Consider the following 25540-nt stretch of genomic DNA (forward strand, 5'->3'; position numbering starts at 1 on the left):
AAGCAAAAAGGGGACATTCCAAATACTAAGAAACTCTGAAATTCATGTAAATATTTCTATTTTTCACTCAAGTTCTGGCTGATGATATCATTTGTAATGAAAACCAATAATTATTTTGAAATTAGGCACTAAATAATTATAACTTTGTATAATAATTATCACCACCTTTATTTAGGTGTGTCTTTTGTACCAGATACTTACACAATAGTTACAACAGTGACGTGCGTTCACATTTCCTGTAAATAGTATGACTCATTTAAAATTCTTGTTTTGCCATCAGCTGAGTGCACAAGGTAAGTTCCAAACAAGGGAATCTATATAATAACATTGATCATATTTACCAAAATAGAAAAATGTTTATATTATACATTAAACAATTTAAAAAAAAACAATTAAAAAAATTATAAGTCGCTGTTTAGATTTTAATAGGCAAATACAGAAGAGTCTATGAATGGATCATTATTAGAGTGATTATAATGTTTCTAGCATGGTATATGTTTGGCAACAGTTCTTTTAATCTTAAAAGATGAAGTGTATAGCTTTTTAGTTTTTAAATAACCATGTAGAAAGACGTATCATGGCCATATTCCAGGATGACACTGCCAAGATTCATCAGGGTTAAAATTGTGAAAGAATGGTTTGGACAGCTGGAGGAGACTTTACAGTGTGCTCACCTCTTTCATTGTCAGTAGAAGATCTTGACCAAAAATTGATGCACCTCTTGATGGAAATAACATCACAACATTTATTTCTATCAAGCGGTGCATCAGTTTTTGGTCAAGATCTTGTATTGACAATGCAAGAGATGAGCACTGTTTAAAGTCTCCTACAGCACATCCCAAAGACTTTCACTGAGGTTAAGGTCAGGACTCAAAGGTGCCAATTCATGTGTGAAAATGATTCTTTATGCTCTCTGAACCATTCTTTCACAATTTTAACCCATATCATGGCCACATTCCAGGATGACACTGCCAAGATTCATCAGGGTTAAAAGTGTTGAACATTATAATCACTCTAATAATGATCCATTCATAAATAGATGTTCATATGTATTTCAGTTTGCAAAAGTACTTCACAAATATTAATTTGTTTGTTTTAGTTTGAAATTTAATTAAAAATATGTTAAAATGTATTTTCCAGTGAATCATAATCTGTTCATTCTTAACTACAGTCAACATAACATTATTGGCTTTGGTTTCCTGTAGTAGATCTAGTATTTTAATGGACTTAATTATAAAATATCAATGGGGTTATTAGCCTAGGGCAGTCAGGGGAAGTTCCAACTGGTAAGCAAAACCACTTACTTACAATGAACATTTTTATTTAACAGTTGCCCAACCTGAACTAAGATCAAGTGATCAACCAGCAAGTAAACACTGGTGTTGCTGCATTCTTTGGTCCAAATTTGGCTCTCAAGTTACCTGTCAGGTTTTTTAAGGTAAGACTCATAGGAAAAGAAGATGGCAATGCCATGACATTCCACATTCCACTGTAGACTAAGGGCATGTTCACATTTGGGCAGAATACTTGAGTCTGCACCTAGGACCAGTTCTGGGTTGGTTCAGGGTTGGGCTCATAATCCCAGGTTTGTTTCCCAGGTTTCTCAACGAAATAATTCAGTTCAATTCAATTCAATTTTATTTGTATCGTGCTTTTAACAATGGACATTGTCACAAAGCAGTTTTACAGAAATAAATGGATTCACAAAAATATATTGTAAATATGTGAATTTATCCCTTTCTCACTTTCTCTTTACCACTGACAGTTTTTACTTTATTTTGACATTTATCAACAGTTCAAAGCATTTAATTTGAATTTGAAGCTGCTCACACACACACACACACACACACACACATATATATATATATGTAGGGTGCCTAAGACTTTTGCACAGTACTGTATATATACATATATAGGCACCCTATTTTTTTTAGTACAAACCTTGTTATAGATTTTTATTTTAGGACTTCTACATTATTGATTCAGTAAAAAAACATTTTAGATTTCCAAACATTAGTTTTCCAGCACAAAATTAAATGTTACAGAAAAATGTTTGTAATTCAGTAAAGAAAGCAGCATATTACATAAGAGACACTTTTCAGACAAAAAAACATAATGAAGGCTGCTGGGTTTTGCTGCAAAGATAAGAAGCGAGTGCAACAGTCAAAGTCTCCAGAAGAACTGTGGCTGCTTCTGCAAGATGCTCAGTAACTTACAGCTAATTTCCTTATAAAACTGCACTAATTGTACCAGAGACTACTATTTTTTTAAAAGCGAAGGATCATCACACCAAATATTGACTTTGTTTCATTTATTACTGTTTACTGCTCTTTATAGTTTTTTTTTTGATGTAGAAACATTTGATATCATTATTTTTGAACTTTGCTCTACAGCATTTCCTTGCATGTACCTAGCATGTGCCTATATATATATATATAGGAAAGAAACAGTTTGAGATGACTTTTGCTTTGTGACATGGAAGTAGCCATTAGAAGATGAGTAAATTGTGGCCATGAAGGGATACACATGGTCATTAGCAGTACTCAAATAGGCTGCGGCTTTCAAGCGATGATTGATTGGTATTAATGGGCCTAAAGTGTGCCATGAAATGATTCCCCACACCATTACACCACCTCCACCAGCTTGGACTGTTGAAACAATGCAGTTTGAGTTCATGGATTCATGCAAGACAACACTGAGACAACAACAGCAACAACAACAACAACAACGGCATCATATCGTGCCCTTCGTCGTTTGGCTCTAATGATGCTAACCATACAAAGTGCTTAAAATGACCATGAGTATGCTGGTGGCTCCACTCATGAGGGAATATCTAGCACACCCTCTCCTGTGACCTCACATGGCACTACCTGAATTCTGCACTAAATTCTGAGTTTGTGTGTACATTAGAATTGAGTATATATTAAGTAAATATAGTTGTGACAATAAATCTTCATCATGATCATCGATCCCTTATCACTAAGGATTGAGTTGAATTTCCAAAAAACAGGATGGAATTAGAATCAAATAGATTAAAAGTACAATTTTGTGTAGAATTAAGCGCTGAAGGGACATTTTCCAAATCTGGTATTTCCCTACGAATATGTCTTATAAATACATCTATAGGTAAAGAACCACATTTAACAGTGATTTGAATGTAGAGTGTTGTATTCATTATGTAATGGAAATCAAAGCTCTTCTGGGGACCACAGACATTTGTCCATTCACTAACCCCATCCTCAATCTGGCTCTGAGGAAGCTAAAAGATCTGATTCTCAAAACTGAGTCAGAGTCCTTGACTAGTGTTTTCTTTAACTGACATGTACTGTTCATGCACACTGGCAGCATTTTTTGTTAGCTCCTGCTAAAATTAAATGTCTTGCCCTGTTCATCTATACTTACAATCTACACAGAAATATACTTTCATTTTGTATGTTATTTTCACAGTGAATCCAGAATTTGTCTTTCACATAGCTTAGATCTGACAATGCAAAAGAAAAAGTTGAAGTCATTTCTTAGATGTTCCTAAATGTAGGGACTAAAGCAGAGACTAAGCATGATATGAAAACAGGATGTGGACATTTGCATCGGTCTGTGTCTATGGATCACCTTCATGAATAACATGCTGTGGGCAGTAGCTGTTCTGAGGTCAACAGTGAGAACTTAAATGTGATCAAGAGCTTAAATGTGACCAATTTGTACAGAGACATGAGACTTGTAGTAGCATTTATTAGTTTACAAAGTGTTTTATTGTTTATTGTTTTATTGGGCACACAATTTCCATAGTGTTTAGTGTTCATGAACATACATATTCCCAAGCAAGCTTAGGACTTAAGAGGGTTAAACAATATAGAAATCATGGAAATAGAGATATGCTCATGCAAATGGTACACAAATGTGTACATGTGCATCAAGCTGCTTTCTGCTTTTCACTTTCATTTCTCTTGCTTTGTGAGTAGGGGCAAAAATCTCTTTTTCTTGCCATAATCACTACCTTTTCCTGTAAATCCTTATGACCAGATATTTACACCTATGACATGTTGTCCTATTTAAAATGCTTCCACTTTTTTTTCAAGTTCCTGTAAATTGTGTGACTAATTGGATTCTTCATCTGACACACTTCATTTCTGCAACTAGCTGAGTGAACAAGGTAATATTTTTGTACACCAAATTTTCAAACTTTCTTATACTATATAATGTAATTCTTTTAAAATATACTGTTTTACCTAAAAGCAGAAATCAAACACATAATAGTAGAATGCATAGAGGTTTAAGTAAATGTTTGTGATATATGTGGATGTTCATATGTATTTTTGTTTTACACAAGTATTTCTTTAAATACTGATTTGTTTTAGTTTTAAATGATGTAATTTTAAATAATGAACATTAACTGTGTTGAAATTTGTGTTAGTGTTTTATGGATTATTTAATTTTTAATGTGAATCATCATCTATAAATTAAGATAACATCATTTGCTTTGGTTTGTTGCAGTAGATCTAGTTATCCTAAATGGGCTTAATGTAAAAGATCAGTCAGGCCATTAGCTTAATATAGAGTTTAGGAGAGACAGGGACATTTCTAATAGGGTATACAAAATCACTTACAATGGAAATGTTTACTTAACAGTTGTCTGAACTAAGTCAAGTGAGATCAACTAAGAACTGAGATCAAGTGATCAAGGACCATTAAAAACAAACACTAGTGTCCCTCTGCATTCTTTGAGCCAATCTTGTGCTCTTAAGTTACCTGTCTGGTCTTTAAGGTAAGAATACATGACATTACGCTGAAAAAAATATTGGAGTGTAACTTATTCAAGAAGAGTGTGGTAACAACTTCCACACACAAAATCTCAGTAAATTTAACTAAGCATATTTATATAAGGTTTTCATGGCATCAATGTTTATTCTTCTAAAAAATCTTAGTAAATTCAACTAGCAACTTTCTTGGTTTATAAGTACATTTTACTCAAGTTTGAATTACATAAACTATATAAACCTGAACCCTATAAAAAATAAACATCATCTAAACATTATTATTATTACTTGATGACCATTAACACCTTTAATAGTTCCAACCACAAGTAGAGCACCAATGAATAAATGCAGCCATATAATCCTTTATAAAGACTAAACTGGCAAAACCCTGGATGATTAATGAATTAACTTGTGTGCGTGTGCACACCACACACATGACTGAGAAACACAAAGAGGGTAAACCAAGAAAACTTTACTGAAACACTTGATCTTTAATACAATAGCCTTAGGCCTTAAAGCTAACACAAAACAAGAAAACAACCCATCCATTATGCTGTACACAAATGTGTTTGCCTGCTCTGTTTTTTTCTGAAAGCTGATACATAAGCAAAAAATGAACAAAAGCAATTACAAACCCTTTTTCCTTTGTGGAATTGTATGCTATGAAAACTGTAAAATATTCCATGAGAGATAATTTACTAAACTGTTACCAAACATGTGTTGTGAGTAAGTTGTGCACAATATTTCCACTATGTAGAATAATTCCTGTAGACTTCACTCTTAAATAATTCTTAAATTTCATAATTTCTTAAATATGTTTTTCTTCATTTTTATTTGTACCACCAGCTGACTGCTGAGCACAAGGTACAGTTTCCAGTACGATAATCTGTATAATATATAATAATAATATAATAATATTAATATAGAATTTATTTTGGGATTGATATTTGAGATTGAGAGTTCTTTTAAACATACACACAGTAGACAGATATAATATAATATAATATAATATAATATAATATAATATAATATAATATAATATAATATAATATAATATAATATAATATAATATGTGTTTTAAATTGTGTATTTTATTTGCAGAAGTTTCATCATTAATAATGACTTTGCAAGCAGTAATCTGTAATATAATATTTATTTGAGGATTTATATCTAGGATTGAGAGTTCCTTGCTTTTAAACATACAACACATAACACACAACAGACAAAAATATTACAAAAGGATTGCGTTTTAAATAACTATGTGTATTTTATTTACAGTTATAAAATAATTGTGTGTATTTTATTTACAGAAGTTTCATCATTAATAATGACATCACAAGAAAAATCAAGCCTCCATTTTGTCTCCTGGAATACAAATGGTATTAAAAATACCAGTAAGTCACCAAAAAAGTTCTCAAAATTGTTGAACAACCTTAGTAACCTTCAGGCTGATATTGCCTTTATACAAGAGACACATGTTGGACCAAAGTGTTACAAAATATTGGAAGATGTTCAAAACTGGAACGTCTACTTCACTGTACACAGCTCTCGCAGCAAAGGAGTTGCAATACTGATAAGATATGAAGTACCGTTTGAGTACATATGCCATGATGAGGACTGCAGTGGAAGTTACATTGTGCTTTTCTGTCGTCTGTATGATGAACTGTACACTCTTGTTAATGTGTACAATCATAAGGCAGACAGAAATGTCTTAGCTAGATTGAAAGACTATCTGAGGGAAACAGCTGAGGGTGTGCTAGTGGTTGGAGGTGATTTCAACATGGTTTTGGATCCCAGCTTTGATCGGTTATCTTCAACTCTTCTCACACAGAAGTCTTCACAAAGAGCTATTTTAGAAGACTTTACTACTTCTTTGAATCTCAGAGACACCTGGTCATACCTACACTTTGCTGATGGGGGCTTTACACGACGTCAGAATGAGAGTCACTCCAGGCTGGACATGTTTTTCATGTGCAAAGATGCAATGGGTCGGGTGTGTAGTAGCAAAATACAGAGCAATGAAATTTCAGATCATAAACCTCTTGTTCTCGAACTCAGAGTGCAGCAACAGACTGGAAATAAAATTCCAAAGGTGGCCTTGCAATTGGAGGAAACTAGAGGTGATGGAGAACCTGACAGGAGACCAGGGAAGATTAGTGGGGCAGAAATACTGAGTGCCATCAAGTCTTTGACTGACTCCGAACAAAGACCTGATACGCTGGATGTAGATTATTACAAAATTTATTGTTGTCAGTTGACTGAGACCTTAAAGAGAAAGTATAACCTCATGATAAAGAATAAGCAGGTACCTGAAGCTTATAATTCAGGAAGCATTTTCAATGTAGACTATTTGATATTTTCAGAAATTTTGGCCAAGCGCCTTAGTGTGCTCATTGCTCCTTCTCTGAAGAGAGAGAAGAAAGCAAAGTTTGATATTCTTCTCGCCATGACCCTCGAGACAGATACGCAGGAAATCAGATGGTCCTTCTTGGAACAAACCCTCAGAAGACTACAACAGATACCGTTTGCCCCACCATGGGACTTCAGCATTCTGGGCTGTCTTCTTCCAAAAGTCCAAAACTTTTCCGGGGAACGCAGACGTTTGCAGCCTGGCTGTCCCCTCACCAACACTATCCTCAATCTGGCTCTGACACAGCTAGAAGATCTGATTCTCAGAAGTGAGACAGAGTGCAGGACCAGTGTTTCCTTTCACAGACAGGCCCTGCTCATACATGCAGACGAGAGCAAATGGGGGAAAGTTGTTAGGGTACTAGAGAAATTCCAGGATGATTCAGGAATTAGGCTTACAGAATGTCACATAATAGATTGAGATGATTAAAGCACAGAAATATGTGTGGACAACTAGACACTATCAGAAGGAAAGGGTGATCAGGAGCAGAAAATTATTAAACACTGTGTATTATTATTATTATTATTATTATTATTATTATTATTATTATTATTATTATTATTATTATTATTATCCCAGTTTAATTTTTACACTATTCTTAAATGCAGATTATAAAATACTTTATTGTTGTACAGGTTTAGGGACTGGGATGCAAGCACCAATTTTTTTTATTTTAATGTTGAGCATAAAGAACAGCTTGCTAAAGCTTGTGGGATTGGTTGCCCAGTTTTATCAAAATACCCACCCGATTCAAAAACTACACAAAAAGACTTGAATAGGTACATGTATTTTTCCCCTTTTTCTTAGTCTTTTTCAGAAGAAACTGTTAACAGTGGTGCACATTTCTGATTTGTAGTGTCTATCTGCAATGCACATAATATGCAGAACTTGCAACAATTTTCACAGAACTTACATTTAAAATATAACTATATTTCTACCATAGTTCAGTACAAACAAAAGAAATACACCTTCATTAATTGAGCTGTTGCTCCATATAGCTCACACACCATGCACTGTGCACAGAGCTGCATTTCTCAGCTGGGATCTCAACAGAATTAATCATTTAATATTGAATTTTAAATATTTTTAAAATAATATTTTAAATATTGCAAAACGTGTAGATTAATTGTGCATGTTTTTGTCATTCTTAAATAATCGTTATCCAACTTTATTGAAAGAAATTGTTCTCATAAATTCATATGGTCAAAATAATGAAATGATGTTAAAGGATCTAACCCATTCTGACTCATGCAGCACTGTAGGTGTGTAATTGTTTTATAGTAGATTCTCACAGCATTTCCAGCAAACTTTTCTGATTTTTCTGCAATGTAACAAACCCAGAAATGGCATTTGGTAATATACCCCTAATATAGCCACTCGATGGGAAATCAGTTCATTCACTTCATGAGCTCACATTATTGGATTCATCTGTAAGCTATAACGACATATACTTGTATCCATTAACAGCAACAGGTATAACTGGTAGCAATTTGACAGTAATGGTAGATTTGGTGATCATTATATATATATATATATATATATATATATATATATATATATATATATATATATATATATATATATATATAATGATCATTGTGTGTGTGTGTGTGTGTGTGTGTGTGTGTGTATATATATACAAACGGCAGGTTTTTTTAAAAATATTTTTTTAAATATCTCCATCAGAGTTAAACAACTACATTGAGTTAAGTTGACTTTAAGTTTGGTAAATTAGCTTGATATGTTTGTAATTTGACTAGTTAAATTAGCTAGCTAGTAAGGTTTTGTACATTAGTTTGTTAATTTAACTAGCTAGATTTGTAAATTATCGTGTTGAATTCTTTTTTCATTGCTGTTGTGCCGTAGCATTAATTTCAAAGGGTTATTAAACATTAGTTACCCAGAAAGACAAATTCTAGGTTTGTCTGTGTTAGCAGAATTTTTTTTTTTCTGATAACTAATTTCTTAGTGAAGCAGCTAGTAATGCAGGGTCAGGCGTGATGCACTTGTGGTCAGCTCTTTTAATCAATTAATTACTTTTTACTCTTTAGACATTTGATTTTTGCCTTTATATTTCTTTATACTTCTTGAGTAAGATTTGACACAGTGCCTATACATTCACTTAAGTACAATTTTTTAAGTACTAATTTGACAATTAGTAAATAACACATAACAGTTCATGTAACTACTCATGTGTGTAGTCATGATTGCAATGTACATATTTTTCTGGACCCTTGAATATATTAGAATGAATAGAATGAGCTGTAATGCATTAGAATATTTTTTAGATAATGTGTAACATTAAGCACTAGTTAGCACAGAAATGCAGTATGTTCAGTGGTAAAATATTGTTAACAAATGTGTGTAAGACATAAAATCAATAGTTACAGAACTATTTGCAGTAAATAAAATATATTAAAAACTGATTGTATTTATGTTTCTAAAGATTTCTAATCTATCAGTAAATGCATCTCAATTTCCTGTGCAAATTAATACAATATTAACTGAATAAAAATATGTACATTAATCTTTGGCTATGTCTTTGCAATTATGTATAATCATGCATACTCCAAATCATGTTTATAACACATAAATTCATGCACAGAGTTTTTATTTTTGACAGAACTAACAAATGTATTTCCTGTCTTCTCTCTCACTAGATTTTATGTCAATATTTTAGTGATACTGTAATAAACATGGAATCTTGGATGAGTGTGAGTGTTTTATTAACAAGTGTCTATTTGGCATTAGGCTCATGCTGATTTGCTGCAGTCAAGTGCCTTCACTATCCTGTTGTTCTTTCTGAACTTGTTTTTTTGTTTTCCAATTAAATATCCAACTTCACACAAGTAACTGCCTTTAAGCCCCCCTCCTAACCCATCCGTCTGCTTCACGCCAACTCTAACACTCCAAAACGCCAACGAAGAAACAATTTCACACTTTAAAAGCTATGTATTTTACAGATATATTATATATATATTGTACATTTATGTACTGGTATGTAGAATGTTTCAGATCTTAAGAGTTTGAAAACTTGACTGAATTAGAGTTGAAAGTGAGCAAAAGACTAAATAGACTATATAGTAAGTGAATAAAGTAACAGTGTATCTCTTCACTAAGATTTTAGCTGAAATTTCTGAAAAAAGACTCAAATAAGATTTTCTTAGTGCTTAAGTGTTAAGTGCTAAACAAAGCATTGTCCAAACAATGATTGTCTACTAATCTATCTTATTAATGCCTGTTAATATCTCTCATACTATTGCCAAGAGAAGAAATATACTTTCATTTTGTACCGTGTTTTACAGTGAATATAGAATTTGCCTTTCACGTAGGTTAGATTTGACTATCCAAGGCTTAGCTAAGGCAGTTGGACTATCTGCACTGACTATCTGTATGGGAGTATGAAGCAGAGACTAAACATTATAAGGAAGCTGCTTGTGGACATTTGCATCAGTCTGTGTTTCTGTCGCACATGATGTGAGCAACAGCTGCTTTGAGGTCAAAAGCTAGAGCTTAAATGTGATCAATTAAAGCTACATTTTCATTTTTGCTTCCAACTTGTCTTTACATGCCCAAATCATAAAAACAAGCACAGATTTGTACATTCAGCACACATGAGACTTCTAGTAGCGTTTATTAGTTTATAAAGTCTTTTATTGTACCTTCATTCATTTAACATGTCAAATTCTGCATGTTCTTGCTAGATTTGCAGTAAAATTGTGTAAATAAAACTTAGATTTTTTTTCTTGGGCACACAATTTCTATATTGTTTTGTGTCAGAAAAACATATTTCCAAGCAGGCTTAGGTTTAGGTCTTAAAGGGTTAAACAATATCTCACGGAAATAGACAAGTGCTCATGCAAATGGGGCACAAAAGTGTATGTGTGCATCAAGCTGTTTTTACTTTCCTTCTTTCTTTTCCTTTGCGTTTTAAATAGGAGCTACAATTATTTTTTTTGCCATATATTACATAGCACAATCACTTTTTTCTGTAAATCTCATGGACCAGCTATTTACCAAACAGTTACAACACCTGTGATGTGCTTTTCCTATGTAAAATGCTTTTCTGAGAGCTCCTGTAAACCCTATGACTAATTTGATTCTTCAGCTAATTCACTTCTTCATTTCTGTCGCCAGCTGAGTGCATGAGGTAAGTTCCCAACAAGGGAATCTACATTGATTGATCGATAATATTGATTTTAAAAAATATTACATATTTTACATATACTTAAAATATAAACATATTTATATCATATTTATATTTATTAAATACTTATCAAACACTAAAATATATTTCTGAAACATGACTACGGAATCCTTCCTAATATATAAGTAAAGAATAAACCCCAATGAGATGTGCTGTTATAGGAAAACAATCACTGATGTGGCAAAATGGAATTACTGTTACAACCACGAAAAACATTATAAAAGAACATCATAGTTTTTTTCCATTTACAGTCAGATTTAATGTTGCGGAATATCCACAAAACAAATAGATTCCTGTTATCATTATGTAATATTATATATTGATAACTGATAATATAATATAATATAATATAATATAATATAATATAATATAATATAATATAATATAATATAATATAATGAACTGGTCATTCGTATACAGTGATATCAATATACACTCACCATCAACTTTAACAGGAACACCTGTACACCTGCTCATTTATACAGTTATCCAATCAGCCAATCATGTGGCAGCACAATGCGTAAAATCATGCCGTCAAGCTGACATCAACAATGTCTTTCAGTCTGCAGACCCTCTGCTCACAGGATGTTTTTTGTTTTTCACACCATTCTGTGTGAAACTCTAAACTCTAGAGACTGTTTTATGTGAAATTCCCAAGAGATCAGCAGTTTCTGAAATACTCAAACCAGCGCCACTGGTACTAACATCCATGCCACAGTTAAGGTCACAGAGATCACATTTTCCCCCATTCTGATGTTTGATGTGAACATTAACTTAAGCTCTTGACCTGTATCTGCATGATTTTATGCATTGTGCTGCTGCCACTTGATTGGCTGATTGGATAACTGCATAACTGTGCAGGTGTTCCTATTAAAGTGGACATTACTAGGTTATAGTTTGATTCATCTGTTCATCCACATAACCCATAAATCATACTATAAAATAATCAAGACTTTATATTTGCACAGGTTCCACAATGCTGTCCCGAATATATCCAACCCTTCGTTTCGTCACCTGGAACATTCGTGGGATTAAAAGAACACGGAATTTACCAAAAAAGTTTTCAAATTTGTTGAATCACCTCAGTAACCTTAAGGCTGATATTGCCTTTATACAAGAAACACGTGTTGGGCCAAAGTGTTACAAAATATTGGAAGATGAGACGGGAAAAGACTGGAAGACCTTCTTCACTGTGCACAGCTCCCGCACCAAAGGAGTTGCCATACTGATAAGTGACAAAGTACCGTTTGAGTACATATGCCATGATGAGGACTGCAGTGGTGGGTACATTGTGCTCTTCTGTCATCTGTATGGTGCACTGTACACTCTTGTTAATGTGTACAATCATAAGGCAGACAGAAATGTCTTGGGTAGATTGAGAGAGTACCTGATGGAAACTGCTGAGGGTGTGCTAGTGGTTGGAGGTGATTTCAACACAGTTTTGCATCCCAGCTTAGATCGGAAACCTTCATCTTCAAGGAATTCACGATTAAGAGCTATTTTAGAAGACTTTACTGCTTCTCTGAATCTCAGAGATAGCTGGTCATTCTTACACTCTACTGAGGAGGGCTTTACACGATGTCAGAATGAGTGTTACTCCAGGTTAGACATGTTTTTTATGCCAGAGGACAAAATAGAACGGGGGTGTAAAATCAAGATACATAGTGATCCTATTTCTGATCATGATCCTGTTGTTCTAAAAGTCAGAGTTCAGAAGCAGTCCCAAAATAAAATTCCAATTGTTGCGTCAATGCTGAAAGAGTTTAGATGCAATCCTGACAGGAGACCTGGGAAGATTAGTGGGGCAGAAATACTGAGTGCTATCAAGTCTTTGACTGACACAGAAAAACAAAGATCTAATCAGTTGGAAATAGATTATTACAAAAGGTTTCAATGTCCAATGACAGAAATATTAAAGATAAAATACAACCTCATGGTAAATAACAAACATGTACCTGAAGCTTTCAAAGAATCTCATCTTTCAGGTGACAGACACATCAGTGTGGACTATTTAATATTCTCTCGAATTTTGGCCAAACGCCTCAGTGCTTTCATTACCCCTTCTTTTAAGAGAAGAAGGAAAGCAAAGCTTGACACCCTCCTCATTATGACCTTTGAAATCTGCAACCTAAAAATCAGGTGGTCTTTCCTGGAACAAAGTCTTGAGAATCTGAAACAGATCCCCTCTGCCCCACCACCAGACTTCAGCATTCTGGCCTACCTTCTTCCTGAAGTCCAAGGCTCTTCTGGGGAACTCAGAATTTTGCAGCCTGGCTGTCCATTCACCAGCACTATACTCAATCTGGCTCTGACACAGCTAGAAGATCTGATTCTCAAAACTGAGACCCAGTGCAGGACCATTGTTTGTTATCAAAGACAGGCCTTGTTCATACATGTACAGTCAAGCAGACATCATAGAGTTGTTAAGACAGCAGAGAAATTCAACAGCTATTCAGGGATTAATATAAAAGTTTCTATGAAAAACCTTTGACTGTAAAAGTGTCTGAGCACAACCATTCTGACATAGACATAGGCAGAAGTTCAAACCAGAAACTACACAACTACCCAGGTACCAAACATCTATTTTGGATGGTTTATGTTATGTTGGTTGGCCAACTGTTGGCAAGGTGGATTTAAAAGTTTGTGGCCCAGTGGACAATATTACATTTACCCAATCTTGGCCCAATGCCAGTTTGCTACCTGTCTAGGCACTAGAGAAAGAATATTCCCTGTCTAATGCCTAACTGGAAAAATAATAATAAAAAAATAAAGACGCAGAAACAAGAAATAAAAAAAACAAGATTAACAATCTTCACAGTCATAATGGTACACATGCAAGATTTGCAAAGACACAATACAAACAAAATGATGTATAGCCCAGGGTTTGGTATTACAACAAAAGAAAACACAAAAAAGACAAACAACACAACAAGACTAATCACAAGACACAGGAGCTAACAATTATTCTCAGGATCAGAGCCATAAACAGAATTAAAATTTTAGCGAGTTGTACTTTAGACAAATGTGACCCACTCCAAGCTTTGTTTTGTTATAATTCTTCCAAAATTGGAATTGTGGTTAATTATAATATTTTGCTCCATGTACTAAACTTTGGTCAATTAATGGTGGCCAGTTTGGTGTGTGATTTATTTTTTGCCCCCCAAAATCAGGTGTCATGCATTGCTTTAAGTTTTATAGACAGTGTTGCTAGATGTGAACTTTTTATAACAAAATATTTGATAAAACTAGTCTATGGTGAAAGGACTATTCAGGCAAACCTATCAGCTTATCTGCTTGTACATTGGCCACTTCATCACACACATCAGCTTCATTCTGTTCACAGCGCTTTTCATTATGATAAATGCAATAGAGCCTACATCTGGCCCCGTGTTTTTCCTAAACAAATTTCTAAATACTGATGACTCTTTCTTGCCCATTCCCTCTAAAATCATTGGGTTAAAACCAGCTCAAATTGGGTAGGCTACTCAGCTGGGACATTTTTGGACAGAACACATGCTGGGTTAACCCAGCAAAATGGGCTATTTATTGTACCCCACCCAATGGACTGATCATTATGTATTTACCCCAGCATGTGCGATTGATCAACCCAAAATTGTAGTTCATATCTCCCAGATTGCTGAGTCAATTATACCTTAAGCACTATTTCCCAACCTAATAATTCTGATGCTAATAATCAAATTTTTAGAAGATGCTGCAAAAAGGGAAATAAATGTCAACCCTTAAAAAAGAAATAAAACTCTAACCAACATTGCTAACTGGGAACACATTGAAACATTCTTAATTCCTAATATTTTTATTTTACTTTTTTACACCATTAGACAAGTTGTAATAGAATTTTGAATTTCCAAATTATCTAAGCTTTATTGCCATTAATAAAACAAATATCCCAATACATGATACATTTCTGAAATCCTTAAGGTGTTAACTACATGCATAGGAATTTTTTATGTCGTATTCTAAAGAAACATGGCTTACCCTTTTGTCAAAACTGACTGAAAAACATTTTCAGTGGCATGTTTGGTTAATTGGGACACATTATTTTCACTGAAATACGATTTTGCTTTCAACCTCAATTGCATGCAGAAAACATTGTTTATTTGTAGCATACTTATTCATGGCAATAAATCACATAATGGGATTTAAAATAATCTTCTTACATTCATCATCAATATATTCTAATATTATATGAACACAATATACTAAGTAAAATTGACCTCATATTAAGACGCTGTCAGAAATAAACATTCTATTATTCATTTATTAAAGCGAAAACAACAATACCATGGTTAAAACTCAGGTCTAAAATTCAGTATGAACAGATTAAATAATAATTACAGTAGAAAACACCACTAAAATGTACGTAACTTATTAAATTTTATTTCTTGAAGAAGCATTATAACATATGATTGAAAACAAAACATCAACACGAACTTTTCCTCTTGCCACTTGTATTGTACTTTAAGACTGTCCCAATTTACCTGAATCATTTAATCATTTGGAAAATGATTCAAATATAAAAATATACATGATTTAAACTAACTTCATGCTTATTTAGTTATAGTAGTACATAGTACTAGTAGTATAGCAGTATAGGAATACACGTACAGCATGTTTGCCTTATAAATATGTATAATGTATGCATAATGTATGGTCATGACAATTTTGTTACCTTATGAAAAGACCTTCCAGGTTGATGCTGACCAGACATCCTTATATGATGTCATATGATTTAAGTCATGTTATTTCTATCAAGTAGTTCCATTGTAAGGGCTTAGTAACATAAGTTTTGACTTTCAATAATCAGGCCAAAAAATAAATGCATAAATTCATTTAACTGTTTCAGTTTACCCAATGCCTCAATATGCCTGAATTCTCCCTATTTATTACAATTGTGTGAAGGGAATTTGAGATTACACTGCTAATCACGTTACAAGAGTGTGGAGATTTAATACTTCCTCACCAAGAGGGGGCACTGTCTTACAACATTTACGAGTTTAAATCACATTATACTCATGGATGGCTGAAAGTAGCACTTGATTAAAAAGACAGTTTTGTACAAGAGTACATCATTCTGTATTTACTATAAACTGTATTGAAGAGCACACAATGTAGCCTACAGAGGACTGTACTGAGGCAACAAAAGTGAGCATAAGGAATATACCATTTGCATGAAATGGTGCCATACTAATTACTGTTTGCTGTACAACAACAATAGTAAATAATAACATGTAATTTTAAATGTAATTGCATAATTAAACCTGAATAAAGAGAAAATCTGAACTGAGAATATTCAACCATATTCAACGATGAATATTTAAATGCCTTTTTAACAGTATCCATAATGTAAGGCATATGACAGGTCAAGAGCATTTTTCTACTCAGCATCTACTGCAGTTGCCCTAAAGCACAAAGATTTCTATTTTTTTTTTTCTATTTTTACAGTCACGGGAAAAAGAAAGAACACCCTTCTTCAGTTCTATGTTTTTATTTATCATGGCCTAAATAACAAATGTATGGTCCTCACCAACTTCTGCAAACAAACAAATAATCTCAGGTGACAACAAAATACACAACATATTTCAATATGTAGTCATTTTTTCAAAAAGTAAACCAATATTCAGAAACCAGATGGGAGGAAATAAGTACATCCTTCCTACTTCCACAATTATTAGGAGAGTAATTAGCAGCCAGGTGTTACTAATGTAATGCACAAGATTAGTTAATCATCAAGAAGTGTGACTACATCTATAAAATCAGAATTTTTGGCAATTTAGTGTTCTGGAGCACTCAGGTGTGTGTCTACATCATGCAAAGAAGAAAGGACATCAGCCATGACCTCAGAGAAGCAGTTATTACTGCTCATCAATCTGGAAAAGGTTATAAGGCCATCTCCAAACTATTTGAAATTCACCATTCTACAGTGAAAAGGACTGTTTACAAATGAAAACATAGAATTGAAGGAGGGTGTACTTTCTTTTTCCCATTACTGTATGTCCAGATTAAAAATTTGCTCTGGAATTGATCTCATGTATTTGTATGTGTGGTATTATATTTATGATTTCCTTTTTATGTTTTGATATATTTCATTCATTCATTTATTTATTCATTGAATTATCTTCAGTAAGTGTTTCATCCTGGTCAGAATTGTGGTGAATCTGGAGCCTATCCAAGGAATGCTAGAGGCATGAGGTGGGAATATATCCTGGATGGAACACGAGTCCATTCGCAGAGCATCATGCACACAGAATTTCACACACTCATTCACAACTAGGGGCAATTTATCTTTGCCAATTCTCCTACTACCTTGTTTTTGGAAGGTGGGTGGAAACCAGAGAACCCAGAGGAAACCCGCATGGATTCGGGGAGAACAGATAGTAACCCAAGCTCTGGACTGAACCAGGGACAATGAAGCTGCGCCACTGCTGCCTGATTTTATGCTTTTATTTATGATGTTATTCACTACTACTTTTAAAGATGTTTATTGTATTTTCTGGAATGTGGCCCATTCTGAAGTAATCACATGGCATATTTCTACTGTACATGTCTCTTTGATGGGATTGAAAGAAAGTCATTTGGAATGCATTTCATTTTATAAAATCTTGGGAGCAAAGCGTCTATCTGTTGGCCTTTTCAGGAATGGCTATATATAAGGGCCCACTGGTACCACAGTGGGTGATCCCTTTCCATCACTGGATCCAGAATTAAAACAGATTCAGTAAAATATAAATGGTTTATGTACTTTATCTACAATTACTTATGCTCAGACTTGTTCATGAGCTGGCATAACTGTGTAAGATGTACAGATATATATTTGTATAAATAGTTTATATAAATAGTTTATACTTTTTTTATTTATTAGAATTTTGTAAATTATTCTGCATGTAGTCTAATTCTAATCTTTGTGAGAAGATCATACTTATAGGGTGACTAGCATGACACAACCATTTTAAAACTCTACTAAGTATATTTCTGAAATCTCATCATTGTATTTTTAATCTTTCACAGTGCATTGATATTCCTGTGAATCAGTGATGTATTTATTTTATAATACTGTTGCACACTGTATTTAAAAATAAGTACATTTGTATAATCTAATTACTACTTCATACTTGCAGTTGAATAAATGCAATTACTAAATAATAATAAAAGTTGTACAAGAATTTAAAATAACCACGTCGTATTTCTTTCTGAAGGTGTTTGAGCCAAAGATATTTACTCCGTCTTTTTATTCACAAGGCAAAATCACCCTCTACTGGACACAAAAGCACACTACCATAAGAGACACCATATAGGTTTTTCTTTTTCATTTTTATATTTATTATGTATTAAAATGTATTGCACATATTGCTCACTAGTCATTTTTGAAGGAAACTACAGAACATGAAGGAAACTGATGTGAACATGAAGAGAACCTGCACAGAAACCCCACACAGACAGCAACATGAACTCAGGACTAAACCGGGGATCCTGGAGCTGTGATGGGACAACGCTTTTCACTGTACCACCTTGTTTAAAGCTTTTATTTATTATTTTATTGAATACTGTAAACTGTTGTAAATACCTTTACTGTATTTTCTGGAATGTAGTCTGTTCTGAAGTAATCACATGGTAAGGCACTATTTCGTCTTTGTTGGGATTGACACAAAGTCATTTGGAATGCATCATTAAATCATTTTTATAAAAGCTTATAAGGCAAAAATAAACACAAATAAAAATCAGAACCTATAAAAGGTTTCGGACGCTATCTGCAGGTACTCATGCTCAGAATATTTGCTTCATGATCTAGGACTAATCTATAAGTCTTTGATTTTGCTCTCCAGTTCAGTAAATTATTCAGCAACAGGTATAACTGGTAGCAGCCTGTCAAAGTTACTGCAATGGTACAGTGCTTTTACCCCTTACTGCAGTCATTACATATACATAAACTGCAGGGTTTTTTTTTTATAGTCTTTGTCTCATCTAATGCTACATTCAGATGGGGTCATGCTTACTGTTTATGAGAAAATTATACTTGGAAAAAAAAAATCTTTAAAACACTAAAAAATATGGGGTGACATTTCAGAAATACATAATTGGGGATTTTACTTTTAGCATGACAAACCCATTTTAAAAGCCTATTGCGTATATTCTTTTAATCGCTGGCTTTATATTTTTAGTCTTTTACAGTTTATTGGTATTCCCACAATTCAGGTTTGTTGTATTTAAATAATTAAAAAAATTTAGTCCAATTATACTAATTAATGTTTAATAATTGCTAATTAATACTAAAATATAAAATAATTACTAAGTAATAAAAGGTTTTACAAGAATTGAAAATACACACAGCTTTCATGTGTCGTATTTTGTTTTCTGGACCTGTGTGACTGAGCACTATAGAGCCAAAGAGATTTCAATCACAAGGATAAATTGCCCTCTACTGGACACAAAATCATACCACCATGTTGCATTTTGGTAAAAAATGTTTTTTGCACATATTACTCATAAGTAATTAAAATGTGATTGTAATTGTTCCGGAGTTACTTGATCACTTAATTTTGTACTATTACTGTGAGGTAATTTTATCGTGTACATTTCTGGTTTGCAGTTAGTATTAGGACACATTTCCATTCATAGAATTAAACTATAAGGAAACAAATCAACACAATTGCTAAAATGTGACATGAAATAGTAAAAGTGTAACGTCAGAGTTAACTTCAGAATTTTAGGCACTCATAGTTTAAATATCATTAAAATATTTCTCACAATGAGATTATATAACAAATATAAGACCATTAAGATGAGTGACATTAATTTCTAGATATATTTACTAATTTCAAGCTTAAAATGTTCTTATTCTACTGACAGCTAATTTTGCCCTTTCTAGAAATAAATGCTTAAAATAAGCAAAATTATCTGCTAAGAGAAGAAGACAAATTCAACTTTGAAATTCTATAAGCTTAATAATCTTCCATTTGCTATAATCTAATTAATAATTTAAAAAACTATCTAAAAAGATAAATATTACTTGCATTTGCTAACATTCAAGATATTTTTCCTAGTTATCAATTTTCTTTCTTTTTGTAGTGTATATGGTGAAGTCTCCCATGGAGAGAATAACACCACTAAATCTCTTCCTTTAATCTATAACAAGATTGGAGACACTTGGAGAGGAAGCTCATTTATATTCTTTAGCTTGCACATAATGGACTATACTTCATTCAGGTTTTGAGGTTGGTTTAAATCCAGAGACTGTGATGGATGTTGAAAATCACTAGATGTGTGTTTGGGATTTAAACATACATACTTTGTTAAAAGATCCATTTATGGAGGCAACCAGGTTGTTGACTGTAATATCCTTTTTCTTAGTGGAATTCATGATGCTATCAATCTTCCTAACTGCCCCAATGCAACAGTGTTTCACCACAATATTTCAGTTTCACATTGTTCATCAAACAGTGCCACTGTTCATGGGCACTGTTCAAGAGTTCAATTTTGGTTTCATCAGACCACAAAACAATTCCAGTTGTATTTCCAAATAACAACTTGGCAAAGTTCCAGTGCTGCTTTTTGTTCATTGTTCTCAAGAAGTGCATCTATTGCACAACCCTTCCAAACAGCTTGGTTTCACGGAAGTGGTGTCTAACAGTTCATTTTCAAAACCAAAAACCCCAAGAATCACCCAGAACTGTAATCTTCAGGTTCTTCTTTCCCTTCCTCACCGTTATTCTCACTGTGCAATATAATCATGGGTGCTCTGCTTGGAAACTTCTCAGCTGTTCCACTTTTAAGAACTTTATTATGACCTTGATTGTGCTTAATGGCATTTTAACTGCTTGTGTAGTTTTATTATCCATTATCTGACTGCTGTAGGTCAACAACCATCTGTCCATTTTGTGTTGAAAGCTTTTTAGTGGTACCCTTGGGCATTTTTAAATATGGACTTTTGAGAGATGACAAATGTTTTTATTTTAAATATTCCTTAGAATGAGACTATAATTTTGCCCCATTATAATAATTAAAAATGCAAAAAAACTCAACTAAACTTTCCTCTAACCAAACTAATCTTACTGTATTGTGTATTTTGAGTGTCAATAATTCTGCAGTCAACTGTATGTGAGGCTAACATCTGAAAACAGGAACAAAATATTTTAACAATGTATACACATGCCTAATTTCAGCTACAGTAAATTTTAGAAAGCAAAAACATAATTAAAACAAATTTTGTTGATTGTATTATGATGTCTATAATAATAATAATAATAATAATAATAATAATAATAATAATAATTATTATTATTATTATTATTATAACAGATGAATTGGTATTAATATATGTAATGACATTCATTCTTACACTATGCTGTTTGAGTGAATGAATGATCAATTATGTATGTATTTTTACTAAATTATAAACTTGGAGCTGAATTTGATTCAGCCATTTTTGACTCAATCATAAATTTAACCAGCCTTATTGTTTACTCAGCATCATTTATTTCACAGTACAAAAAAGTTAAACCTGTAACTCTTCACAGAAGACACCAAACTCTTCACTAAAATGTGAAAAACACAAATTATACAGAGAAAACATAATCCCTAAATCATGATAAATCCAGCACACATCATTTTCTGTGTAAACTGTTTTCCACTTTTCATTTGGAATTTTTTGGAACAGTTTTTTTTTTTTTTGCACTGGCACCCTTTGATTCAATAACTTGATTCAGTATAAAAACTGAAATTTACCAGCATTTCATACAAAGAGAAAAAAGAATAACCAAACACAAATTTGGTTTGCACAATATCATAAGAGATATAATTTTTAAACAGAAACATTTTTTTTCAGTGAATTTAAATAGGATATGTTACTTTTCAATAAAATAAAATTTCCATTACAAAAAAATGCATTTAAAAAAAATTCACTGCAGGTCTTCCAATATGTATTATTTCTGTAAAATATGAGCATACAGCATGTTCTTAATTCACTTTGTAATGAATAATCAAAATAAAGAATATGTTGAAATATTCAACATATTCTCTTGTTCTAAAAAACAAACTGAATTTGATACCTGTATAATAATTAAATTGGGTGCCAGTACATACATATAGAATTCTATGAATGTAGATAGAACATTAAAAAAAGGGAAACAAAAATAAAATCAACTGGAAAAAAACAACAATAAATGAAAGAATGTGAATGTGATTACGTGCTCAGTAAACTGTCCAATCATCTTCTTAAGTGAGAGACGTGGTGAGGAGAACTGACCAATCATTTTCAGGCGTTACTGGCTGTGTGAATGAAACTGCCCAATCGCATTCACCGTTGCTGACATGAGAACAGCGAGCCGCGGTCCATGGTCATTTCCGGCTGAGCCTGAACAGGAAGCAGTAAATCCTCTTCCTGTTGGTCCAGTGAGTGTTTAGTTTGTTGAAGCTTTGATGCAGCTTTTCCTCCTCTCAGGTGTGTTCTAAACGAACATGACACGTTTGTCTCTGCTACTCCTCAGATACAGGTTTGTCTTGTGTTAAATGTTTCATTTTGAGTGTATGGTGTCTCGCTTTGGCTCCAGTTCATCCGTGGTGGAAAGTGAGCAAAATAAAGTCTTCTCGTGTGATCCTGAGAACTGATGAATGAGTAGAGAGCTTTATTGCTTGCGCTGTGTCCCTGCACTTTTTCTTAGCAGCGCAGGTGCTACAGGGACGTCCACTGCTCTCCTCGTCTTCTCCCCTTTGGCTCAGTTCAGTAGTAGTGTACAGTAAGAGAAAAGTGGTGGATGGAGGGAAAGGGGGAAGGAAGCTGTGTTTTTTTTTTAATGAAGAAAGGATTACGCAAAAGAAGAGCAGCAGAAAGAGCTCTTTGAAGGTAGATTAGTGCCAGTCGCTTGTAGAATGAAGCGGCGCAGAGTGGACAGAGAGAGAGGAAATGGAGGGAGAGAGATTAGTGCCAATCCAAATACATGACAGTAAGACGAGTGAGCTGAGTGTGTGTGTGTGTGTGTGTGTGTGTGTGTGTTTTTGCATGTGTGCTTAACTACAGATAGAGAATGATCCCACATGACCTGTTGGCAAGTCTTTGCTATTAGCTGGGGCTGGGTTGAATCTTCCAATTATCGTAAAAAATATAAGAGAGAAGATGAGATGAGAGCAAGGAGAGGCAGTAGACTAGATCTTCCAGGTTGGGCAAAACTGCGGGGAGCTGGAGTTCCTGTGAAAAGATATTGTACTTATTTTTTACTCATTTATACATAAGTAGAAGAAGAGGGGTGATTAAAACAATTCCCACCATCTCCAAGGCCTCATCAAGTAATCACAATATTGTCACTCCTGTCAAATCAACAAGCCTCATACAGCATCTTACCTTGTTCCTTTTTTCCAACTGCTGAAAAACATTGAGAGAAAGAGAGAAAGAGAGAGAGAGAGAGAGAGAGAGAGAGAGTGAGAAAAAAGTGTAAGCACTTTCACTATTTTGGGGTAAAAACCCTGAAGATCATCTATGAAGGCAAAAAAGAGCAGCAGGAAAAAATGCACATGGAGAAAGATTTGCCATTACTCACACAGAAATGTCATGAAAAATTACAAACGGCTGTGCAACCCCAAAATACATCCCTGCTTCTTTTAAAGGTCGCATCCCGAAAAAGATGGCAGGAAAGCAAGAAAGCGATGGGAGAAGATTAAGCATGCTGGAGGACCATGGAGAGACCTGGAAGAGAGAAAAGCCTCTGAAATTAAGATCGAGCGAGACAGAGGAAAAAGCAGAGGGTAATAACAGTTGGGAATGGAGGGATGAATGAAAGGACAGAAGGAGAGATGATTTGGAGAGACAAGGAAGAGTGCTTGAGTCCAAATGTAATCCTCTCAACAGGTGAGTGAGTGACTGAGTGAGTGAGTGAATGAATGAGTGACTGAGTGTGTGAGTGATTGAATGAATGAGTGACTGAGTGAGTGAGTGACTGCTAGTGACGGAGTGAGTGAGTGACTGCTAGTGACGGAGTGAGTGAGTGACTGCTAGTGACGGAGTGAGTGAGTGACTGCTAGTGACGGAGTGAGTGACTGAGTGAGTGACTGACTAAGTAACTGAGTGACTGAGTGAGTGACTGCTAGTGACGGAGTGAGTGACTGAGTGAGTGACTGACTAAGTAACTGAGTGAGTGACTGAGTGAGTGATGGAGTGAGTGATGGAGTGAGTGACTGTGAGTGAGTGGGTGAGTGAGTGAGTGACTGAGTAACTGAGTGACTGACTGAGTGACTGAGTGACTGTTAGTGAGTGACTGTGAATGAGTGGGTGAGTGACCGACTGAGTGACTGAGCGAGTAACTGAGTAACTGAGTGACTGACTAAGTGACTGAGTGAATGAGTGACTGAGTGACTGAGTGAGTGAGTGACTGGGTGAGTGAGTGACTGGGTGAGTGACTGACTGACTGGGTGAGTGAGTGAGTGAGTGATTGAGTGAGTGGGTGAGTGACTGAGTAAGTGGGTGAGCGAGTGAGTGAGTGACTGACTGGGTGAGTGAATGAGTAACTGAGTGACTATGTTAGTGAGTGACTAAGTGAGAGACTGAGTAAGTAAGTGACTGAGTGAGTGGGTGAGCGAGTGAGTGAGTGAGTGAGAGACTGAGTGAGTGAGTGAGTGAGTGAGTGAGTGAGTGGGTGAGTGAATGTGCAACTGAGTGACTATGTTAGTGAGTGACTGAGTGAGAGACTGAGTGAGTGAGTGAGTGAGTGAGTGACTGAGTGAGTGGGTGAGTGACAGTGACTGGCTGGGTGAGTGACTGACTGAGTGAGTGACTGAAAGTGACTGATAAAGTGACTGACTGACTAATTGACTGACTAATTGACTGAGTGACTGACTAAGTTAGTGAGTGAGTTATTGACTGAGTGAGTTAGCGAGTGAATGAGTGAGTGACTGAGTGACTGAGTGAGTGAATGAGCGCAGAAAAGTTATCTATATAAAGTTTTTAGGATAGAAATGCTATTACGAACTTTTCCAACTTTATTTCAATGATATGAATGTGCAGTATTTTGTGAGCTCAATAACAAGAAAGCGAGAGATTTAGTTGTTTGCAGTATTGATCTTTAAATTGTAGTGTCTATAGTTCATCTTAGGCAATCTGACAAAATCACACAGAGAGTGAGTTTCCAGTGGTTGTCCTTTTTTTGACTTTCTGAAGTCTTTAAG

The 25540-nt window shown here is 34.3% G+C and overlaps 2 protein-coding genes across 6 annotated transcripts in view; one reads left to right on the forward strand and one right to left on the reverse strand.

Annotated features, from left to right (window-relative positions):
* Positions 1-223: 223 nt before the first annotated feature.
* On the forward strand, positions 224-8671 carry LOC113545468 (uncharacterized). Of its 3 annotated transcripts, XM_034302837.2 has the most exons (5): positions 224-293; positions 1331-1438; positions 4077-4150; positions 4627-4762; positions 6065-8671. In XM_034302837.2, the coding sequence occupies exon 5, from the start codon at positions 6082-6084 to the stop codon at positions 7582-7584; it is 1503 nt and encodes a 500-aa protein (XP_034158728.2). In that variant the 5' UTR covers positions 224-293; positions 1331-1438; positions 4077-4150; positions 4627-4762; positions 6065-6081; the 3' UTR covers positions 7585-8671. The 3 variants fall into 3 exon arrangements, with proteins under 3 accessions (XP_034158728.2, XP_053091787.1, XP_053091841.1); XM_053235812.1 differs by lacking the exon at positions 224-293 and having other exon boundaries at positions 1137-1438; XM_053235866.1 differs by lacking the exon at positions 224-293 and having other exon boundaries at positions 1137-1438; positions 4077-4762.
* A 13322-nt stretch (positions 8672-21993) lies between these two features.
* Positions 21994-25540, reverse strand: part of si:dkey-246i14.3 (ephrin A4) — a 38923-nt gene continuing 35376 nt past the window's right edge. Inside the window, exons 4-5 of one of the 3 annotated variants that reach the window (XM_026944846.3) lie at positions 23724-23741; positions 21994-23570 (exon numbers count right to left, since the gene is read on the reverse strand). In XM_026944846.3, coding sequence (XP_026800647.1) covers positions 23473-23570; positions 23724-23741 — 116 coding nt within the window. In that variant the 3' untranslated portion in view covers positions 21994-23472. Of the gene's footprint in view, positions 23571-23723; positions 23745-25540 lie in introns of all 3 variants that reach the window. The other 2 variants (XM_026944844.3, XM_026944847.3) reach the window with 2 other exon arrangements.

Source organism: Pangasianodon hypophthalmus, chromosome 1, assembly GCF_027358585.1.
Source record: "Pangasianodon hypophthalmus isolate fPanHyp1 chromosome 1, fPanHyp1.pri, whole genome shotgun sequence".
In the NCBI taxonomy this organism is placed as follows: Eukaryota; Metazoa; Chordata; class Actinopteri; order Siluriformes; family Pangasiidae; genus Pangasianodon; species Pangasianodon hypophthalmus.